This window comes from Rana temporaria, chromosome 3, assembly GCF_905171775.1.
Source record: "Rana temporaria chromosome 3, aRanTem1.1, whole genome shotgun sequence".
NCBI lineage: Eukaryota > Metazoa > Chordata > Amphibia > Anura > Ranidae > Rana > Rana temporaria.
The window spans coordinates 97512536-97532125 of NC_053491.1; the positions used below are offsets into that span (position 1 = coordinate 97512536).

At 41.4% G+C, this 19590-nt stretch overlaps 1 protein-coding gene across 1 annotated transcript in view; it reads right to left on the bottom strand.

The window, feature by feature from the left end:
- Positions 1–378: 378 nt before the first annotated feature.
- Positions 379–19590, bottom strand: part of VPS13C (vacuolar protein sorting 13 homolog C) — a 388870-nt gene continuing 369658 nt past the window's right edge. The window contains exons 81-84 of the mRNA XM_040343051.1: positions 11241–11329; positions 10588–10711; positions 1074–1163; positions 379–834 (exon numbers count right to left, since the gene is read on the bottom strand). Coding sequence (XP_040198985.1) covers positions 736–834; positions 1074–1163; positions 10588–10711; positions 11241–11329 — 402 coding nt within the window. The 3' untranslated portion in view covers positions 379–735. The remainder of the gene's footprint in view (positions 835–1073; positions 1164–10587; positions 10712–11240; positions 11330–19590) is intronic.

Below are 19590 nucleotides of genomic sequence, written 5' to 3' on the forward strand. Positions count from 1 at the left end.
ACATGCAAATTACTGTTGTGCCTTTCAACTGCTTACTGATCAACCAAAACCAAATTTTTTCGGTTTTGGTTGAGACGTATGTAAGAGACGTATGTCTTGGATGACACTGGTGACCAAAAGGATAGCTGCAGTAGGTGGCAAGAATATTGTGATGGAAATTACTATAAAATTATGTTCTGAATGTCTGTGCAATTGTTTACTACGACCTTACAAGACAGTGCTACTAATTTCCATGTCTAGGGAAAGACAGATTATTATCTCAAATAGTAATTCCATTTTAACTTTTTCACTACTCAAGTTCTAGAATATACAGTACATAGTGGTAGTTGTGGAGAACAGATGATTTATGTGACCCTAGCAACACACAAAATATATATATTTTTTTATCAAATGCAATTTTTTTTATTATGGCAGTGCTTTCTTCAATAAAACAAAAGGAAAAAAACGGAACCAATCTGAATATCAAAATATATGTATGAGCCAACTTTGACTTTCAAATCACAGTACAAAGTAATTGCTAAATGAAACAATCCACAAGGCAAATTTACATATAGACACAGCCTCTCATAATAATGCAAATTGTCAAGAGAGGACAATCTCTCCAAAAATGCAGAAGAGGTCCATATATACCATGTAAGGGGTAATAGGAAGACAGCATAGATAACCACATGCGTCCTGGAAAAAAAATCTGAATTTTAGGTTTATAATATCAAAATTACTAACAATAACACTATGTTAGTTGCTGAATTGCTTGATAAACTTCTCAGATTTTTGCCTCACTAATGTGTGTTGTTGATGAGATGAGCGTGCTTCATCTAAAGCTTTGAGGACTTCCTGAAAAAAAAAAAAAAAGCAAACAAAAAAAAAATCACTGACAACTATGCAATACATTTCCACAGGTTGAATCAAATATCAAGCAAAGGTATACAGCAAAAAGGCACAAGCAGCAGGACTTAATTAGTAATAATAATAAGTCAAACTCACTGGAGTAAACTGAATAAAATATCAGGCAAGAATGTGTATGTGTGTAGAAATGCATCGGTTGACAAGCATATAATTAAGTAGCTATGTACCTGGGCAGTCGCACTATCTTGGAGCATAATCCTTTTTTGAACTTCCCGACTTCTGTTTTCCTTCTTCTGGAAGACTGTTATACCATTGTCCTGTGAAAAAAAAGGATAGGCAATGAACCAAGCTGTTGGCACAGATACTTTAGTAGAAACGAACTAGAATTTATTGTTGGTACCCAGTAATTACATTGAAAATCAGGGGTCTTTACAATGTAGTAAGAACATGCAATAATGTTACATTCTGGAAGAGGCAAATTATTACCGGTAAGCTAGGATTTATAGGTTAGTCATAAGGGCCAATGCAGTGAAAGGCTCAACAGCAACAACAAAATAAAGGACACCTGACCTATATGAGCTTGCTGGACCATCCCAATTATAAACCTTTTTGAGCTTGCTGGGCATCCCATTCTCAAACCATAGGCATTATTATATACCCCACCCAACAGTGCAGCTGTAACAGCCTTCACTCTCCTGGAAAGGCTTTCCTGACAGCTGAATACAAACAAAGCAATTGCTGGCCATTAACAACGTAGAAAATAACTGTGGTGGTATGGATTTTAAGGGGAACCCCACAATATAAAAAAATAAAAATGGTGTGGGGTCCTCTGAAAATACATACCAGACCGTTATCCGAGCATGCAGCCAGGAAAGGGAGGGGGGGTGGTGAGTGAGCACTTCCCTCTCCTGAACCCTACCAGGCCACATGCCCTTAACATGGGGTGAGGGGGCTGCTTTGCTCGCCCCCCCTTCTTTACAGGCCTGCATGCTCGGATAAGAGTCTGGTAAGGATTTTGGGGGGTCTCCACACCATTTTTTTATTTTCCCATGGGGCTCCACTTAAAATCCATACCAGACCCAGATTTTGAGTTGCCAGCAATTATTTTGTTTACATTCAGCCATCAGTGAGGAATCCTGCTGACAGCTGAGTCATTGGTTGTTAAGGACACAGCCGACTTGCTGGGCCACTCCTTAGTAACCAGCTATTGTTCAAATAGAATTTGGATCAGTCAATCAATTTTCGACTGATTCGTATTCTAATCATTTCAAAAATTTGAAATTTGTTAGAAAATTAATAAACGTAACAAATTCCAAAAACAAAAATAATCTAAATTAGTAACATAACGAATATACTCGAAACAAAATAAATGTGTCCGTTCTGCACATGTCCAAGGGGCTTAATGTAATCTTCAGGCCCAATTTTTAATTTTTTTTTAAACATGTGTGCAGAACAACTGCAAAAACCACACTGGTACTAAAAGGGTTAAAGCCATATTACTGAACACACAAAGTAGACACATTTGATAGGTCTCGTCTGCCAAAAGATTTGTAATTCTGTCTAGCCACTATTGTGATTCAAATCTGCCAAACAACTTAGCCAAGAGGACAACTAGTTTTCTATTAAAATGAAATAATACAGTGATGTCGCCTCTTGCAGCCTCTGATTTGACAAAAAAGTTGCAGCAACAACATGAAAAATCATCAGTCACATCTGAATTAATTTGTTTTTAGTTCAGCTTTAAGTCCCCCTGGTTCTACAGTGGTGGGGTACAGTAAGCCCCCTTGGTATGGTGTACCATAGGACCAACAAGAAGTCCCAGTTCTGTCAAATAATTTGATATCAACTCCCAAGCTATAGCACTGGTAATGGGCTGAGGGTGCAGCAATGGTGTTGGGGTACTCCAAGTACAAAAAGCCAAATGGGCACATATATAATCAACTTCAAATGGCCACTCCCTGCTAGCCTCAGCTTTGTGGCCATCTGTTTTATATTCTGTGTAATAATGAGAAAGCAGTCTAGGTCAAAATAGAATATACAATGCAGTTATAAACTGTACACATATATCTAGAAAAAGTGAATTTTTTTCCTTTGAAACAGGTTCAGCTTGGTTATAGTAAACCACTTAAGGACCGAGCCTTTTTCTGAGATTTGGTGTTTACAAGTTAAAAACATTTTTTTGCTAGAAAATTACTTAGAACCCCCAAACATTATATATATTTTTTTCTAACACCCTAGAGAATAAAATGGTGGTCAATGCAATACTTTTTGTCACACAGTATTTGCGCACCGGTCTTACAAGCGTACTTTTTTGGGGATAAAAAAATTCACACTTTGAATTAAAAAATAAGACAACAGTAAACTTAGCCCAATTTTTTTTTATATATTGTGAAAGATAATGTTACGCCGAGTAAATTGATATCCAACCTGTCACGCTTCAAAGTTGTGCCCGCTCGTGGAATGGGGACAAACTTTTACCCTTAAAAATCTCCATAGGCGACGTTTAAAAAAATTCTAGAGGTTGCATGTTTTGAGTTGCATAGGAGGTCTAGGGCTAGTATTATTGCTCTCATCTAACAATTGCAGCGATACCTCACATGTGTGGTTTGAACACCGTTTTCATATGTGGGTGTTCAAACTACACCCCTTTTAATAGAAAAAAAAGCATGACCTCAGATCTCATATTTAGGCTAAAATGCAATAAATATTTTTTTATCATTATGTCATTTAAAAAAACAAAAAATGTCCCTTTAAGAACATTAGGCGGAAGTGATGTTTTGACGTTGCTTCCGCTCTGCAATGATATGGAGACAGGTGGGGGTCATCTTCCCTTCACTCGCCTCCATACCCAGCATGCGATCGCCTCCGCCGCTGCCGACGGCTCCGGTAAGCGGCAGAGGGCACCAGGGGGGGGGGGGGATGAGGGTTGAGGAATGATAAAAGTGATCTCCGTCGCAGACTACTTTTATCTGAAAACGGACTGCCCGCTCTTGAAGAGGGTACCGGGGGTTATGGTAGCTAGTTACTACCATAACAACGCTATTCCTCTTCAAAGTAGCAACGTATTCCTGTGGCGGGCGGTCCGTAAGTGGTTAAAGGAGATGCTCTACAAAGATAAGTTCACCTTCCTAAAAATTTTACACCTACACTTATGGCCTGCAGACACGATCCAAAAATCGGATGACAGTTAGTCCGACTTTTTTCGCTTAACAAGTAGAAATTGAATAGGTTACTAAAGTCACGAAAAAAGTGATGTCATGTGTTGTAATGTAATTGTATTGTATTTTCGGTCGACAACTATACTGACGAACGGAAATCGTACGATCTGGTATCGTACAAGGAACATTTTTGTGCTTGTCCGATTAAATAATTTCGGATGAATTTTCGTGATCGTCTCTCGAAAGCTCTGTACTAACGATCCAATTATTGTATAATCATGTCAAAAGCTGTATTTTTCCTCCGATTTTCAGATCGTGTGTCTGGGTCATTAGGGTGTACCACATAACATGATTAAGCTCCTGCCCCCCTCAACTCCTGAGCATCCCCTACTGTTACAGCAGGGGGGGGGATCTGTGAATGACTAAACTACTGTTTGCCACTGCAGCATATGGACATGCAGCTCCTTGTTTACATAGGCAGACTGCCCTTCTGCCTTTCTCTTGAACGATCGGCGGGTCCCGGCAGACATCGTGTTTGCTGGACCCGCTGATTGGCTCCCGCTGTGTCCAATCACATTGGGAGTGAGTCGCCGATGATGCACACCCCAGAACTGTCAGATCGTGTATCAGGCACGCCCTGCTGCAGTAAATCTATGGTGTGCGGTTGCTAAGCAGTTAAGGTATCTCTGCCATAGGTGTGGGAACCTAATCTCTCTGTGTGCCAGCCAGGGCTTCATCATGTGCATCATCATGTGAGTTTGAGCTCTCAAAAGTGTTGAAGGCTGGGGCTTAGGTAGGTATTTTTTTGGGCGGTATGCAAATGGCTTTTTAAAATGCAAAAAATGTATAGCGTCTATAAAAACTCTGGTATATAATCTGATATTTAGGCAGCTATAGACGCTATACTGGTAATGGTGGGGATCATCGACTTATAGTGTGACTGTTATAGGGTGGTGTGAAATCTGGCGCTAACAGACACTGCCTGGGGAGGGTCATGAACGGACACTGATGTCGCTTGTGAAACTAATACTGTGATCAGTGACAATATTGTACATTGACAGTGCCAACAACACTGGCTGGGAAGGGGTTAACAAAGGGGAAATCAAGTCGTAAACCGTGTGCTCAACAAATGTAATGAGTGTAATATGTGCTGCTTTGACTTATTGATCTGGCTGCTTTTTCTACCTGCTGGATCGCTGTATACATTGCTCCAATGTATACAGAGTTCTGTGTGTGTGTGTATATATATATATATATATATATATACCGTATTTATCGCGGTATAACGCACACCCCTAAAGTGACCCCCAAAAAAGTTATTTTTGTACTTACAGTTTTGGTGTCTTGCCTGGCGTCCATCGGCGGCCTCGTCGGGTCCAGCGTCCTTCTGCAGCTTCGGGTGTCCTCTTCGGCGGGTCCGGCATCCTTCTGCTGGTTCGGGTGTCCTTCTGCGGCGGGTCCGGTGTCCTCTTTGGCGGGTCCGGCGTCCTCTTCGGCGGGTCCGGCGTCCTCTTTGGCGGGTCCGGCGTCCTCTTTGGCGGGTCCGGCGTCCTCTTCGGCGTCCTTCCCGCTCGTTTCCCGCGCCGAGTTTTGAATACTGCGCCAGCATATACCGAGCGCAGTACACTCGGGCAGGCTCGGCAACTGTCGCGCTTACGTCCTGTACATCCAGGATGTGACCGCGGAAGAAGCCAAGACTGGCCGACTATACCCGAGTGTACTGCGCTCGGTATATGTCGGCGCAGTATTCAAAACTCGGCGCGGGAAAGCGGGTATCGGCGTATATCGCGCACCCACGATTTTGCCCTGATTTTCAGGGCAAAAAAGTGCGTGATATACGCCGATAAATACGGTATATATATATATACACACAGACATACATAGAAACGAAAATAATTATTTGATCCTCTGCAAATTTTGTAAGTTTGCCCACTTACAAAGAAACAAAGGGTCTATAATTTTTATCATATGTGTATTTTAAATGATAGAGACTATCAACCAAAAAGCCAGAAAAAACACGATACAAATGTTATAAATTGAGTTGCAGTTCAGGGAGTAAAATAAGTGTTCGATCCAAAAGCAAAACATGACTTTGTACTTGGAGGAGAAACTCTTGTTGGCAAGCACAGAGGTAAGACGTTTCTTGTAGTTAGTGACCAGGTTTTCACACATCTCAGGAGGGATTTTGGTTCACCCTTTTTACAGATCTTCTCTAAACCCTTAAGGTTTCTTGGCTGTCACTTGGCAACTCGAAGTTTCAGCTCCCTTCATAAATTTTCTATAGGTTTAAGGTCTGGAGACTGGCTAGGCCACTCACTCCATGACCTTAACGTGCTTCTTGAGCCAGTCCTTTGCTGCCTTGGCGATATGTTTTGGGTCATTGTCATGCTGAAAGACCCATCCATGACCCTTCTTCAGTCTTCTGGCTGAGGGAAGAAGGTTCTCATCCAAGATTTTCCAATACATGGCTCCATCCATTGGCCCCTCAACGTAGCAAAGTTAGTCTGTACCTTAAGCAGAGAAACAGCCCCAAGTCATATTTCCACCTCTGTACTTGACTGTATAATTGGTGTTCTTAGTATCACAGTCAGCATATTTCTTCCTCCAAACAAGGCGAGTCCCACCTCCTCAAGAAGGCACATGTACAGTCATGCCAATGAGCATATACATCAGGGATACTGAATTAAAATTCACAGGGGTTCGGTCAGAAACATTTTCTTCTACGGGAGGTCTGAGTGTCATATTGGTGCTATGACTCAGATCCTCCACATCACAGCAACCTCTGCACGTCACAGCACGGGCCCACCACACATCACATTTTATCCTTTTTTTCTTTCAACTTTATCCAAATGTCAAAATTACAATTTATTCGTTTTTATGCACCGCAGCCCAGTTGCGGCACATAGAAACAGTATGCATTTCGCACTTCTCAGAACTCAGGGGTGCTGTTGCAGTGTGAACAGGACACATAGAAAACAATTGATTTCTATTGCCCTTTCAGAGACCTGAGTTTTACAGACCCTCTTTTACGTCAGTGTCCTCAGTCCCCCTTTCACATCACAGACCCCCTTTTACATCAGTGTCCTCAGCCTCCCCTTCATATCACATCCCCCTTTTATAGATTACAGAACCCCCATCACAGACTGACCCATCATAGAACCCCCCAATCTCAGAACCCCATCACAGACCGACCCATCACACAACTGACCCATCACAGAACCCTTACATCTTGTGTGAATAAGGTAGGGCAGTGTGGGGAGGAAGGGGGGAGTGCAGCTATGTTATGGAAGGGAAGGAGTGGGTATTACCGCGCTACCAAAGGGGATGGGGGGGAGGGGAAAGGGGAAGAAAGGGGGGGTACAGCTGCAGCACTGAAAGGTGCATCAGACCATAGGATAATAACAAAAAAGAAGGTAGCGCTGCGCTGTAGGTGGGGGATGGGAAAGGTGTGTAGAGGAAGTAGGATGGTCTGTATGTGATTATAGCAATACAAACAAAATAGCATCAAAAAATAATCAGTGGACTGGCTGACAGAAGTGTATCACTTCTATGCATGAGTGCTAATAGATAACTTCATGAACTCTATATGGTAAAGTGAAATAAACAATAAGATAAGTGATGAAAAATGCAAATATAGATATACAATGTGCGTCACACAACACCCAAGTGGCTGGGATAGGCTAAGCTGAAAGGTCCATGCAGCAGAGCTTAATAATAAGAACGGAAATATAAATGATAATCAAAAGTCCAAAAATAAAAGTCCAAAATTAGAAGGTGCTGGTGTAGATCCCAACATGTAAGGTGAAAAAAAGGATGGATATCCAGTGATCCCTTCAGGGTGAATGAGGATGTCCCCTTACCTTACTGCTGTAAGGTAACAGCATATAGATCCAAGCAAACTTTCCAAACGAATCTGTATGGGTGGTTATCCAAATGGACTCTAATTCAAGGAAACACAGGTCCCTCTTGGTGGTCACGTCTCAGGATGGCCAATGACTCGCACCCAGAGGGATAAAGCACCAATAGTGTGATACCGTTTTTAAAAGATTTATTTAGCAGAAAGAATACAAACGGGTACTCACATGCTGACAACAGAACTGGAACAATGCAGGATGTGGCAGACGTATGTCTTGTCAAAGTATGAGACATAACTTTGGGAACGTTGTCGTTTGCCTCATTTCTCATGCCTACTGAATCACATGGTTTAAGATAAAATCAGGCATATAAAACGAGGGAAAGTAGTTCGCCAACGTCACCTCCGGTACCTCTCGGTGGACTCTTACGCGTATTCGTCACTATACGTGACTTCCTCAGGAGTCCTTTGAGAGGTACCAGAGGTGACATTGGCGAACTACTTTCCCTCGTTTTATATGCCTGATTTTATCTTAAACCATGTGAGTACCCGTTTGTATTCTTTCTGCTAAATAAATCTTTTAAAAACGGTATCACACTATTGGTGCTTTTTTGATGCTATTTTGTTTGTATTGCAATAATCACATACAGACCATCCTACTTCCTCTACACACCTTTCCCATCCCCCACCTACAGCGCAGCGCTACCTTCTTTTTTGTTATGTTATGGAAGGGACAGACCTGCTGCGCCTCCCATGCTGTGAACATTGTGACAGCGGCAGGCAAGGTGGCGGCAGGGAGAGGACACACAGCAAACTATTTGGCAAGGTTGCAGTCTGTATAGGATGGTTACTGGGTCTGGAACCGGACTATGGTCCGCCATTTAGTGATGCCTGATTTAAATGATTCAGAGGAGGATTGCGGGAAAGTGCTTTGGTCAGATGAGACCAAAACTAGATTTGCTGTGTTTGGAGGAAGAAAAGTGCTGACTATGACCCTAAGAACACCATCCACACAGTCAAGCACGAAGGTGGCAACATGATGCTTTGGGGCTGTATCTTTGCTTAAGGTACAGGCTGACTTTTCTGCACTAAGGGGTCAATGGATGGGGTCATGTATTGTAAAATCTTGGATGAGAACGCTCTTCCCCCAGCCAGAACACTGAAGATGGGTAATGTATGGGTCTTCCAGCATTACAATGACCAAAAACATACTGCCAAGGCAACAAAGGAGTGGCTCAAGAAGCAGCACATCAGCACATTAAAGAGTTTGTTAACCCCCACCCCCCTAAAAAAAAAGATAATTTTCCCTTAAAGCATATTAAACAGCACAGCGCTTGTGCTGTGCTATATGTCCCCCTGTATACCCTAAAAAACCTGGCTCACCCTGTCTGGATATGCCATAATCATGGCTGTTGAGCCCTGACACTGTGGTCCATTTGCGTGATTCTGTCAGTCGCAGCCGGCTATATGCAGATCTCCTGCGTCCTCCTCCCCCTCCCCTGCCTGTACCAGTGCCTATGCCCACCCCCTGCTTCTGCCGATGTCAAATCTGCTACTAAATGCCGTCCCGATTTCGGCCGCGTTTACAGAGAAATCGCAAAAAGTAGTACAGAAACTACTTTTTGAAAAATTGGTGCAGCGTTGCACCGATTAGGACCATGCCATTTCTGGCAAAAGCCACCGATTTGAAAGGCCATTTGACATGTCAAATCGCACCAGTGTGAACCTGGGCTAAAAGGGAAGAAAGATTCTGTGGACAGGCTTTTATACACATAATGAGTTGTCGTTGGGAGCACCTTCTTAAATTGACAGGACTAATCTGTGTACTACGTGAGCACATACTGTAGCCAGTCTGTGGGAATAATTATTTTCCCCACTGTATACACACACACACACACGCACGTGTGTGTGCGTGTGTGTTTGAGGTTCTGTTTGGGGTGCACACCCTAATGCAGTAGTCTGCACACATCTGTGGTTCCTGCTCTTGGACAGAGGACTTGTGTGACATAAAACATTGTAGCTCATGATTGCTAATCTTGCATAATGTATAAAGGACAGAGCATGAAAAACACATTATTATTATACACGATTTATATAGAGCATTCTAAAAAAAGGGGGGGGGGGAGGTAATGGTACAAAAGGTAATAGCCGCAGAGAATAATTTGATTAGGTTGTTGGGGACGCTTGTTAGGTGGGTGTGGGATAGGCTTCCTTGAATACATGAATTTTCAGGGATCTCCTAAAAGTGGACAGGGTAGGGGCTGGGAGTTTCAGAGGATGGGAGAGGCTCTGGAGAAGTCATGAAGGTGAGCATGGGAGGAGGTAACAAGGGAGCTAGAGAGCAGGAGGTCCTGGGAGGAGCGGAGGGGACGATTTTGGCGATATCTGCAGATGAGGTTGATGATGTAGATGGGGGCAACGCTGTGAATTCTACACGGTGGGGTAGGGGAAGCCAGTGAAAAGATTGGCAGAGAGGAGCAGCAGTCATGGATCGATTAGTGAGGTGTATTAGTCTTAAAAGACATTTTAAAATAAAGGAAGTGAACAGTTATCAAAACTAGCACTTTGTGGTGGGTATCAACATCATTCAAAAAAGATTGCACTGACTGCATGCTATTGGTTACTACACTTTGGGCAACACATCACCTGCCTGAGTGCATTTTATCTACGAATGTTTCTACTTCCAAATTCCACTGCCAAATACCCAAACAAGTGAATAGTTACATATACCTTGACTGATAAAGTCAGTGCATTCTCCTCCACTTTGGGTGGACAGACAAACTCCTCAAAGGAGTAATCCCAATCTATGCTCCTATGACCCAAGATCTCCAGTTCCTTCACAGACATGATTCGCCTATTCAAAAAAATGCAGAAAACAGAAAAGTAATTGCACAAACTACATAGAATGTATGCTATTGTCATCTAGTAGGTTGGTCACATCTTCAGCCTCCATTAGATCTCATCTGCCTGCAAGTTTTTTTCAATAAAGTAAAACTGCCTTAGACCAGAAAAATTGCATTTTCACAGCCAATATAATCCAGTAGGAGAGTGCTTCTACAGAGTGGCAGGATGAGCCAATGTCTGACTGGCATTGTTCTGGTTAAAAGCAGATGTATAATATGTCATCTTAGGCCTTATTTGTATTGGATGCAGTGACCGTAGCTTGCATTGGTTTGGGGGGGCTTTACTCACCCTGGCTGTAGGTAGATATCAACATTGTATAATACATCCCAAAAAGTTTTCATTGCCAAAATGTCTGCGTTCAGGCAACATAACCAATGGCATAACAATAGCCATAGAAGCCCATGTATATTCATTGTCAAGTGAATATACTTACCACAGTCTTAATTCAAATACGTCAACCGAAGATTAAATAAACAAACCTGTTGGTGACCACAACGTTCGCTTTTCTATTGTCAAGAGGGCAGGAAAATCTGTAAATTTCTCCATCCAATTTTTTGATGTTTGAGTTCTAGAATATAAAACAAAAATAATCAAAATAATTATGTGTAAACATTATTCCTCTATCAAACTGCAACATATTCATAGATTTCCAAAATCTATTAATATTCCCAATTATGTGGTATTATATTAAAGCAATAAAAGGATTATGCATTAATAGTTCCTTACATGTTCTGTTCTTGGCCATACCTGCTTCAAGTGCTATGTAAATGGGACTTTTCCTAATTGGAGCTCCTTTTTTTTACCAAAGCATTTGTGAGATAATCTGGTCTTAAATCAGCTTAATTTAACATCCTGCATGGCACTAGACTGTGTTTCCCTTCATCCCCCCTACATTAGTGCTAGTAATAAAGCTTTTGGTTCAACCGATAACCAACCCCAATATTCAGGGTCTTGAATCAGTGGGCCCACCCCATAGGTTGTGTCTTTTAGAAGGCAACGCTCAACCCTCTTTGACCAACCCCCTTATCTTGCTTTAAAACCGATTAATACCTTTTCCACCTTCACTAACCTGTCCGGACTAACACATAACATCAAAAAACTGAAAAAAAAAAAGCACCCAAAATCTCCCTCCCTTCTTCAAACTCTCAACATGTTATGACAACTGAGTTTTAACGGACTACTGATGAACTGCAATATCTGGGTATATTCTTGACTGATTCCAATGACAAATTATTTTCCACAAACTACCTGGCCACACACAATAAACTTTAATCATTCCCACTCTTGTCTTTGTTGCATAACCTATCTCCAGGTATTCTCTCCTGCATCATTCAGACCCTGGATTCACTGCAGTAATATACACATTGACACAAATTCTATTCTTTAGATGGCATAAAAACTATTCTAATTTATTACTGACATACAGGCATAAAACTATTCAAATTTTTTACTGACACACAGGCTTCCTACCACTGAAAGGTTTCTAATAGCTTTAGATCAGGAATTTAGGGCCAAATCCACAAAGATCGTGCCTAGCTTAATTTTTTCCATTTAAGTTACACTGCCTTAAAATTTCTACCTAAGTGCCCGATCCACAAAGCACTTACCTAGAAATTTTGGGCTGTGTAACTTAAATTCCGCCGTCGCAAGGCGTTCCTATTCAAATGGGGGCGATTCCCATTTAAATTAGGAGCGCTCCCGCGCCGGCCGTACTGCGCATGCTCGTGACGTCATTTTCTCGACGTGCATAGCGCAAAATTACGTTACGCCGAGCTTTGTGGATTGCGACGGGTCAATAAAGTTGCGTCGGGAAAAAAAAAAGATACGGCGAAAAAAAAAAAAAAATCAAAATGTTAAAAAAATCGCGTCGCTGGACAGAAAGGTCTGCTTTTACATGTAAAAGCAGCCCTAATTTTGCGTATGCAAACTAAAACTTACGGAGAAAAAAACGAAGCTGAAAAGCTTTGTGGATCTCCGTAAGTGCTAATTTGCATACCCGAGATGGCATTTCGACACGAAATGCCCCCAGCGGCGGATGCGGTACTGCATCCTAAGATCCGGCAGTGTAAGTCCCTTACACATGCCGGATCTTCTGCCCAACTATGGAAAACTGATTCTGTGGATCAGTTCCATAGTTAGGAACAGGGATACGACGGCGTTACAGCAATTACGCCGTCGTATCCCTTTGTGGATTTGGCCCTCAATCCTTAGCAGTCAAAACACAGAAATCTTGCAACACCTGTAGATCATTTGAGCTAATGTCAGGATTACCAGCACAGTCCAGAGCTAATTTCATTGCTGTACACTTGTATTCCCCAACCTCTCTTCCAAACCATACATAGCGAAATGGGAGGCCAAACTAGGATTCCCCCAGAATTAGAAGCATGTGTGCAGATATTATAGACAATCAAAGTTTTCAAAATATTCTGAAACTAACTTGAAAAGAACTTTAAACTTATCTTGAGGTAGTATAATGTCATCATAAAGCCTCATACACATGGTAGGACTTCAAACAAACTTTTCCGTGGATTTTTGTTCGAAGGGAGTTGGCCGGGCACACCCATAGCATACACACAGCAGGACTTTTCTGCAAACTTTCCTAAAACTTTCCCAACATCACATGGTTTTTCTGCTATTTTCTGCTCTTTACCGCCACCCTTTGGTCAACTTCTGCTATTGTTGGTTGATTTTAAGATTGGTTCTGAGCATGCATATTTGTACTTCGGAACTAAAGTCCGATGGATTTCTGTACACACGATAGGACTTTTGTTGCCAAAAAGTTTGTCCGTTTGCAGAGCGAACTTTTGTCTGATGAAAACCGAAAAAGTTTGTCCGATGGAGCGTACACACGGTAGGATTTTTTTGAAAACGTGCTCATTTTGAAGTTTGTTGTCATACCGTGTGTATGGGGCTTAAGAATAGATAGATTTTGCCCGGGTATTCTTCAGCCCCTTCTTCCCTATCCTTTCCTTTTTCTCTCTTAATCTCATTCACAATTACCTTTACTTTCATTGGTACTTTTCCCACCCTTTCTCTTTACTCCTATTTTTTTCTGTCTTTTTGAAGCTAGCTTGTAGTCACAGTATCTCACGAAAGTGAGTACACCCCTCACATTTAAAAAAAAATACTTTATTATATCTTTTCATGTGACAACACTGAAAAAAATGAAACTTTGCTACAATGCAAAGTAGTGAGTGTACAGCTTGTATAACAGTGTAAATTTGCTGTCCCCTTTAAATAACAACACACAGCCATTAATGTCAAAACCGCTGGCAACCAACGTGAGCCCACCCCAAAGTGAAAATTGTCCAAATTGGGCCCAATTAGCCATTTTTCCTCCCGGTGTCATGTGACTCATTAGCAGTAGTGTATTTAGGTTTTGTGCTGCCCTAGGCCTGACTAAACTCGTGCACCCCCGAATTTAAATGTGCCCCACCCCTTTTCTGTTGATGCCACACACCTTTCTGTTTAAGACCCGCCCTGTAATTTTCGAGTGGGGACACTAGTTTTGATGGCTTGGGGGGGGGGCATGGATTCCCTTAATTTGCATAGATTTCCTCTCACTTCCTGTTTGGCTATGGGGCAGAAAGTGAAGGGAAACCTCTGCAATGGGACAGGGATGTTGAAAAATAAACTAACAAGGGTTATACCCCCCCTTACTCAATCCAAAATTAAAAAAAAAAGTGTTGCCTATAGTTTTACTTTAAGCACACATTTCTGATAGTTTTATGGAGAGGACTAAGAAGATATATGCATGTCAATAGTGCAGCAGAAAACATAGCACAGTGAGGAAGGTGTGGTCCAGGATGATAGGGCAGTCAAAATTAGAAGCAGCTTGCGTTACACTAACAGTGTAGCGCAAGCCGGAGGGCATTCTTTCTCTGCTGTCCTCTTGCAAAGTGCTGTTCAAGGCTTGGGCCTTGTTGGCCTAGGCCAGGATACAGTGTTGCTCATTAGTGTTACAAGGTCTCAGGTGTGAATGGGGAGCAGGAGTGTTAAATTTGGTGTTATCCCTCTCACTCTCTCATACTGGTCACTGGAAGTTCAACATGGCACCTCGTGGCAAAGAACTCTCTGAGGATCTGAAAAAAAGAATTGTTGTTCTACATAAAGATGGCCTAGGCTATAAAAAGATTGCCAATACCCTAAACTGAGCTGCAGCACGGTGGCCAAGACCATACAGCGGTTTAACAGGACAGCTTCCACTCAGAACAGGCCTCACCATGGTCGACCAAAGTAGTTGAGTGCACATGCTCGTCATATCCTGAGGTTGTCTTTTGGAAATAGATGTAGCAGTGTTGCCAGCATTTCTGCAGAGGTTGAAGGGGTGAGGGGTCAGCCTATCAGTGCTCAGACCATACGCAGCACACTTCATCAAATTGGTCTGCATGGTTGTAGTCCCAGAAGGAAGCCTCTTCTAAAGATGATGCACAAGAAAGCCTGCAAACAGTTTGCTGAAGACAAGCAGACTAAGGACATAGATTACTGGAACCATGCTTTGTGGTCTGATGAGACCAAGATAAACGTATTTGGTTCAGATATGTCAAGCATGTGTGGTGGCAACCAGGTGAGGAGTATAAAGACAAGTGTGTCTTGCCTACAGTCAAGCATGGTGGTGGGATTGTCATGGTCTTGGGCTGCATGAGTGCTGCCGCAACTGGGGAGCTACAGTTCATTGAGGGAACCATGAATGTCAACATGTACTATGACATAATGAAGCAGAGCATGATTCCCCCTCCCTTTGGAGACTGGGCTGCAGAGCAGTATCCGAACTTAACGACCCCAAACACACCTCCAAGACAACCACTGCCTTGCTAAAGAAGCTAAGGGTAAAGGTGCCTATTGAGCATCTTTGGGGAATCCTCAAACAGATAGTGGCGGAGCACAAGGTCTCTAACATCCACCAGCTCCATGATGTCATCATGGAAGAGTGGAAGAGAACTCCAGTAGCAACCTGTGAAGCTCTGGTGAACTCCATGCCCAAGAGGGTTAAGGCAGTGCTGGAAAATAATGGTGACCACACAAAATATTGACACTTTGGTCCCAATTTGGAAATTTTCACTTAGGGGTGTACTCACCTTTGTTGCCAGTGGTTTAGACATTAATGACTGTATGTTGAGTTATTTTGAGAGGACAGCAAATTTACACTGTTGTACAAGCTGTACGCTCACTACTTTACATTGTAGCAACGTGTAATGTCTTCAGTGTTGTCACATGAAAACATATAGTAAAATATTTACAAAAATGTGAGGGGTGTATACACTTTTGTTAGATACTGCAGCAGGGTGTTCTAGTTGCTCTCTACATTCACAATTGATTGTGGGGTAAAAGGACAGTTAATTCGATAATTTGGTTTGCACTTTTATGTCTGCTGGCATTCAAGCCTTTTTGCACTTGATCTTGTAAAAGGAAAATGTTATAGTGCAAACCCCAATAAAAAAAAGAAAAAAAAAAAGGCATATTACCCACATCCTATTGGTATTTATTGTAGAGATTTGCATGGTACTGGCATAATGCACAGCATCTTACAGGATTTACACGGACATGCATATTTGACTCAGTAGAGCTTATAGTATTAAGTCACCACCAAAACCAAACAAGCATGTTCACTCATTGGGGTCAATGTAAACAGACACCAGGTGCAATCATGTGATTGCAGAATAAAGCAGGGGACTAAATACTGCAATACCAAAGACACAGGCTGCTTGCTATAATATAGAGTATACATGAAGCGTCATATCTGTATTAATGTCACAAAAGAAGCTTTAAAATATGATTCAGATAATGCATTTATTGCCAACTCCAGAGACATAAAATTCACAGTAATTGTATAAACAGTTACCGGTACAATTATTACAGTACATTGCTAACATTGAAGGCTTATGGGTCCTATTTATAAAGGCCAAAAATCTATTTGGCATTTTTCCCCTTGGAAATTGTTCTTCAGATTGCTAGATGGTTTGAGTCTGTTTTTGCCTATTAAAGCAGACCTGGCAGTTACTCCACTTATTTTTACAATACATATAATGTTGATATAAATCAAGGGAAAGCTCTCTATAGACAGACAAAGCCAATTTATAGACACTTTCCTTCATTTATATCACCCTAATGGCCCATGTTAATGGGTTTGTGTCGATTTCATCAGTTTGAGATAGTTCTGAGATCATTCAGAATTAATGGAAGGGTGCATTTGATCTGCTTCAAACAGGTTTTGCACTTCCTTAGACATTGACACAGGCCAACCTTTAAACAATAACTTTCAATGATAAGCATTGGAGAAGAGACCTACCCTAAGGTGGAGCAAAGGATGTTTCCTCTCCCAGTTTTTACAATATTTTTTTTTTTTTTAACTGTCATTTTCTTTTTTTTTTTATGAGAATTTTGATTAAAAATTATCAATAAATAGGCAAAATAAGATGTGATTATTTCACAGATTTTTATAAATAGGACCCTAAACTTTGGCTACATATTCAAACAATAAAAAAAAAAAGTCAACTTAAAAACTTTTATGAAAAATATCACATTCTAAAAACTGCATGATGATACAACAAGTAATACATGTAATCATAGTATTCACTTTACTGATCCATTTCACAGACCTTTATTTATATTTTACTCCAAATTTACTAGCAGACTAGCTTATCAGCAAATGAGACAGAAGTTGGGACAAACTAAAAGGGATTATCAGGGATGCTTAAAGTGATATGAAACCATTATATTTTATTGTAAATGCAGGTTCCTTATCAATAACCTTAAAGGGTCACTAAAGGATATTTTTTTTTTTTTAATAACAAACATGTTATACTTACCTCCACTGTGCAGTTAGTTTTGCACAGAGTGCCCCCGATCCACGTCTTCTGGGGTCCCTCGGCGGCTGTCTCTGTCCTCCCCGCAATTAGTCACCAAAGTCATGCGAGAGCTCGCATGGTGGTCACTAATTGCGGGCGCGCTCCCGTGATAAAGCGAGCGGCCATAGCCGCTCACTGTATCCCTCGGCGCACTGCGTCACTGGATGTGATTGACAGCAGTGCCAGCCAATGGCAGCAGATGTTTTTTCACCTTAATGCATAGATTGCATTAAAGCGGAGGTTCACCCGAAAATCAACTTTTTGTCACTAGATCCAGCATACTGCCGACATCTGCAGTATGCTGGATTTTTTTTTTGTACTTATCGTTGTAGCCGTATCTCTTCTCCGACTCCGAGCGGGGAATCAGTCGGGGAATAGGCGTTCCTAAATCAAGCTCAGTTGATTGACGGGCTTGATAAGCCCGTCACGCCATCCGGAAATAGCCAACGTGATTCTCCGCTGCTTACGGCGCCTGCGCCTGCCGTGTAGAGCTGACTGCGCAGGCGCCGTAAATTGCCGAGAGTCACGTCGGCTATTTCCGGATGGTGTGACGCGGTATCCAAGCCCGTCAATCAACTGCGCTTTATTTAGGAACGCCTATACCCGGAAGGATACGCCGCTCCGTGCCGGAGAAGAAATACCGCTAAAATGATAAGTACAAAAAAAATAAAAAATAATCCAGCATACTGCAGATATCAGCAGTATGCTGGATCTAGTGACAGAAATTTTATTTTTGGGTGAACCACCGCTTTAAGGTGAAAAAACATTTTCCTTTACAACCCCTTTAAATCAGCAAGCCTAACCTGTTTCCAAGCTCTTCTTATGCTTTCTTTGTTAGAGCCACTTCCGCTGGTCTCCTCTCTTGCCCCATACCACACCGATCTGAGGAGGGCACCTGTGCATGCACAATCACAGGCTTAGGACTAAATACCGGTTATCCTAACCGTGCCTGCACCCTCACACATAGGGGTCCTGGGATTGGAGGAAACTGTAGCTGGGAGGCGGGCATGCCTGGGAAGAAGTGCTGTTCGCTTTAATTTCAGCAGGTGACGGGTCAACTGGCTAAAAAATTAAGAGTAATGCATGCGCATTAGTGCAAAGCATGATGGGACATGTAGTCCCAAAAGATTGTTCATGTGTACCCAGGAACGTGCTTTGCTGGTCATAAAAAAAAGCAAGGATCCCCGATAAGCTGGATTATAATAGTCAGTGATACATGAAGAAAGGCATATTGTTTTTGCTTTTTTTGGATAAAATAGACGTAACTAATAGATGTACCTAATAAAAAAAGGAGGTTTTATAACTTTAAGCTTAGGTCATGTGATATTTAAAAATTAAATATACTGAATACTATAATTGCATGTAATAAACAGCAAACAGTAATCAAAATATATTACTTAAAGCAACTTTTTTTCTTTTAAGTGCTTGGTGAATACAATTTGATATATTTAGTTGAAACAAGAATAACTAGTCCTTTATTTGCATATAAACATTCATTAGTTTAGAACAATATGAAATATTTAAAGGTATCAATATTATAATAATCATATAGACATGTTAAAGTCTTAACCATATTTTCTACACTTTATATAAGCAAGGATTTTAATAACAAGAACATTACATTATTTATTACACAAAACTACAAATAATGTCTAAACAATTCCATAAACTTATAAAATGTCTGTGCTTTAAAACAAATTTCATTGTTATTGTGCATTTGACAGCCGAGTATATAACAGTGATTTAGACACATCATGTATAACACATCCAAGTTCATTAGACATGTCTGAAATTTTGTTACAACCAGAGATGAGCTACAACAGATCTTTTTAACCATTGCTAGTATCCAGCATATTAACGTTGAACTCTGACAAAGCAAAAATCCTTCCTTGGAATAAAGCTGCCTCTACACTACAAGGTTTAAATGCTTGTTTAGATCTAGGGGACATAGAAAACATGAATTGGTGCACCTGTAAATTCT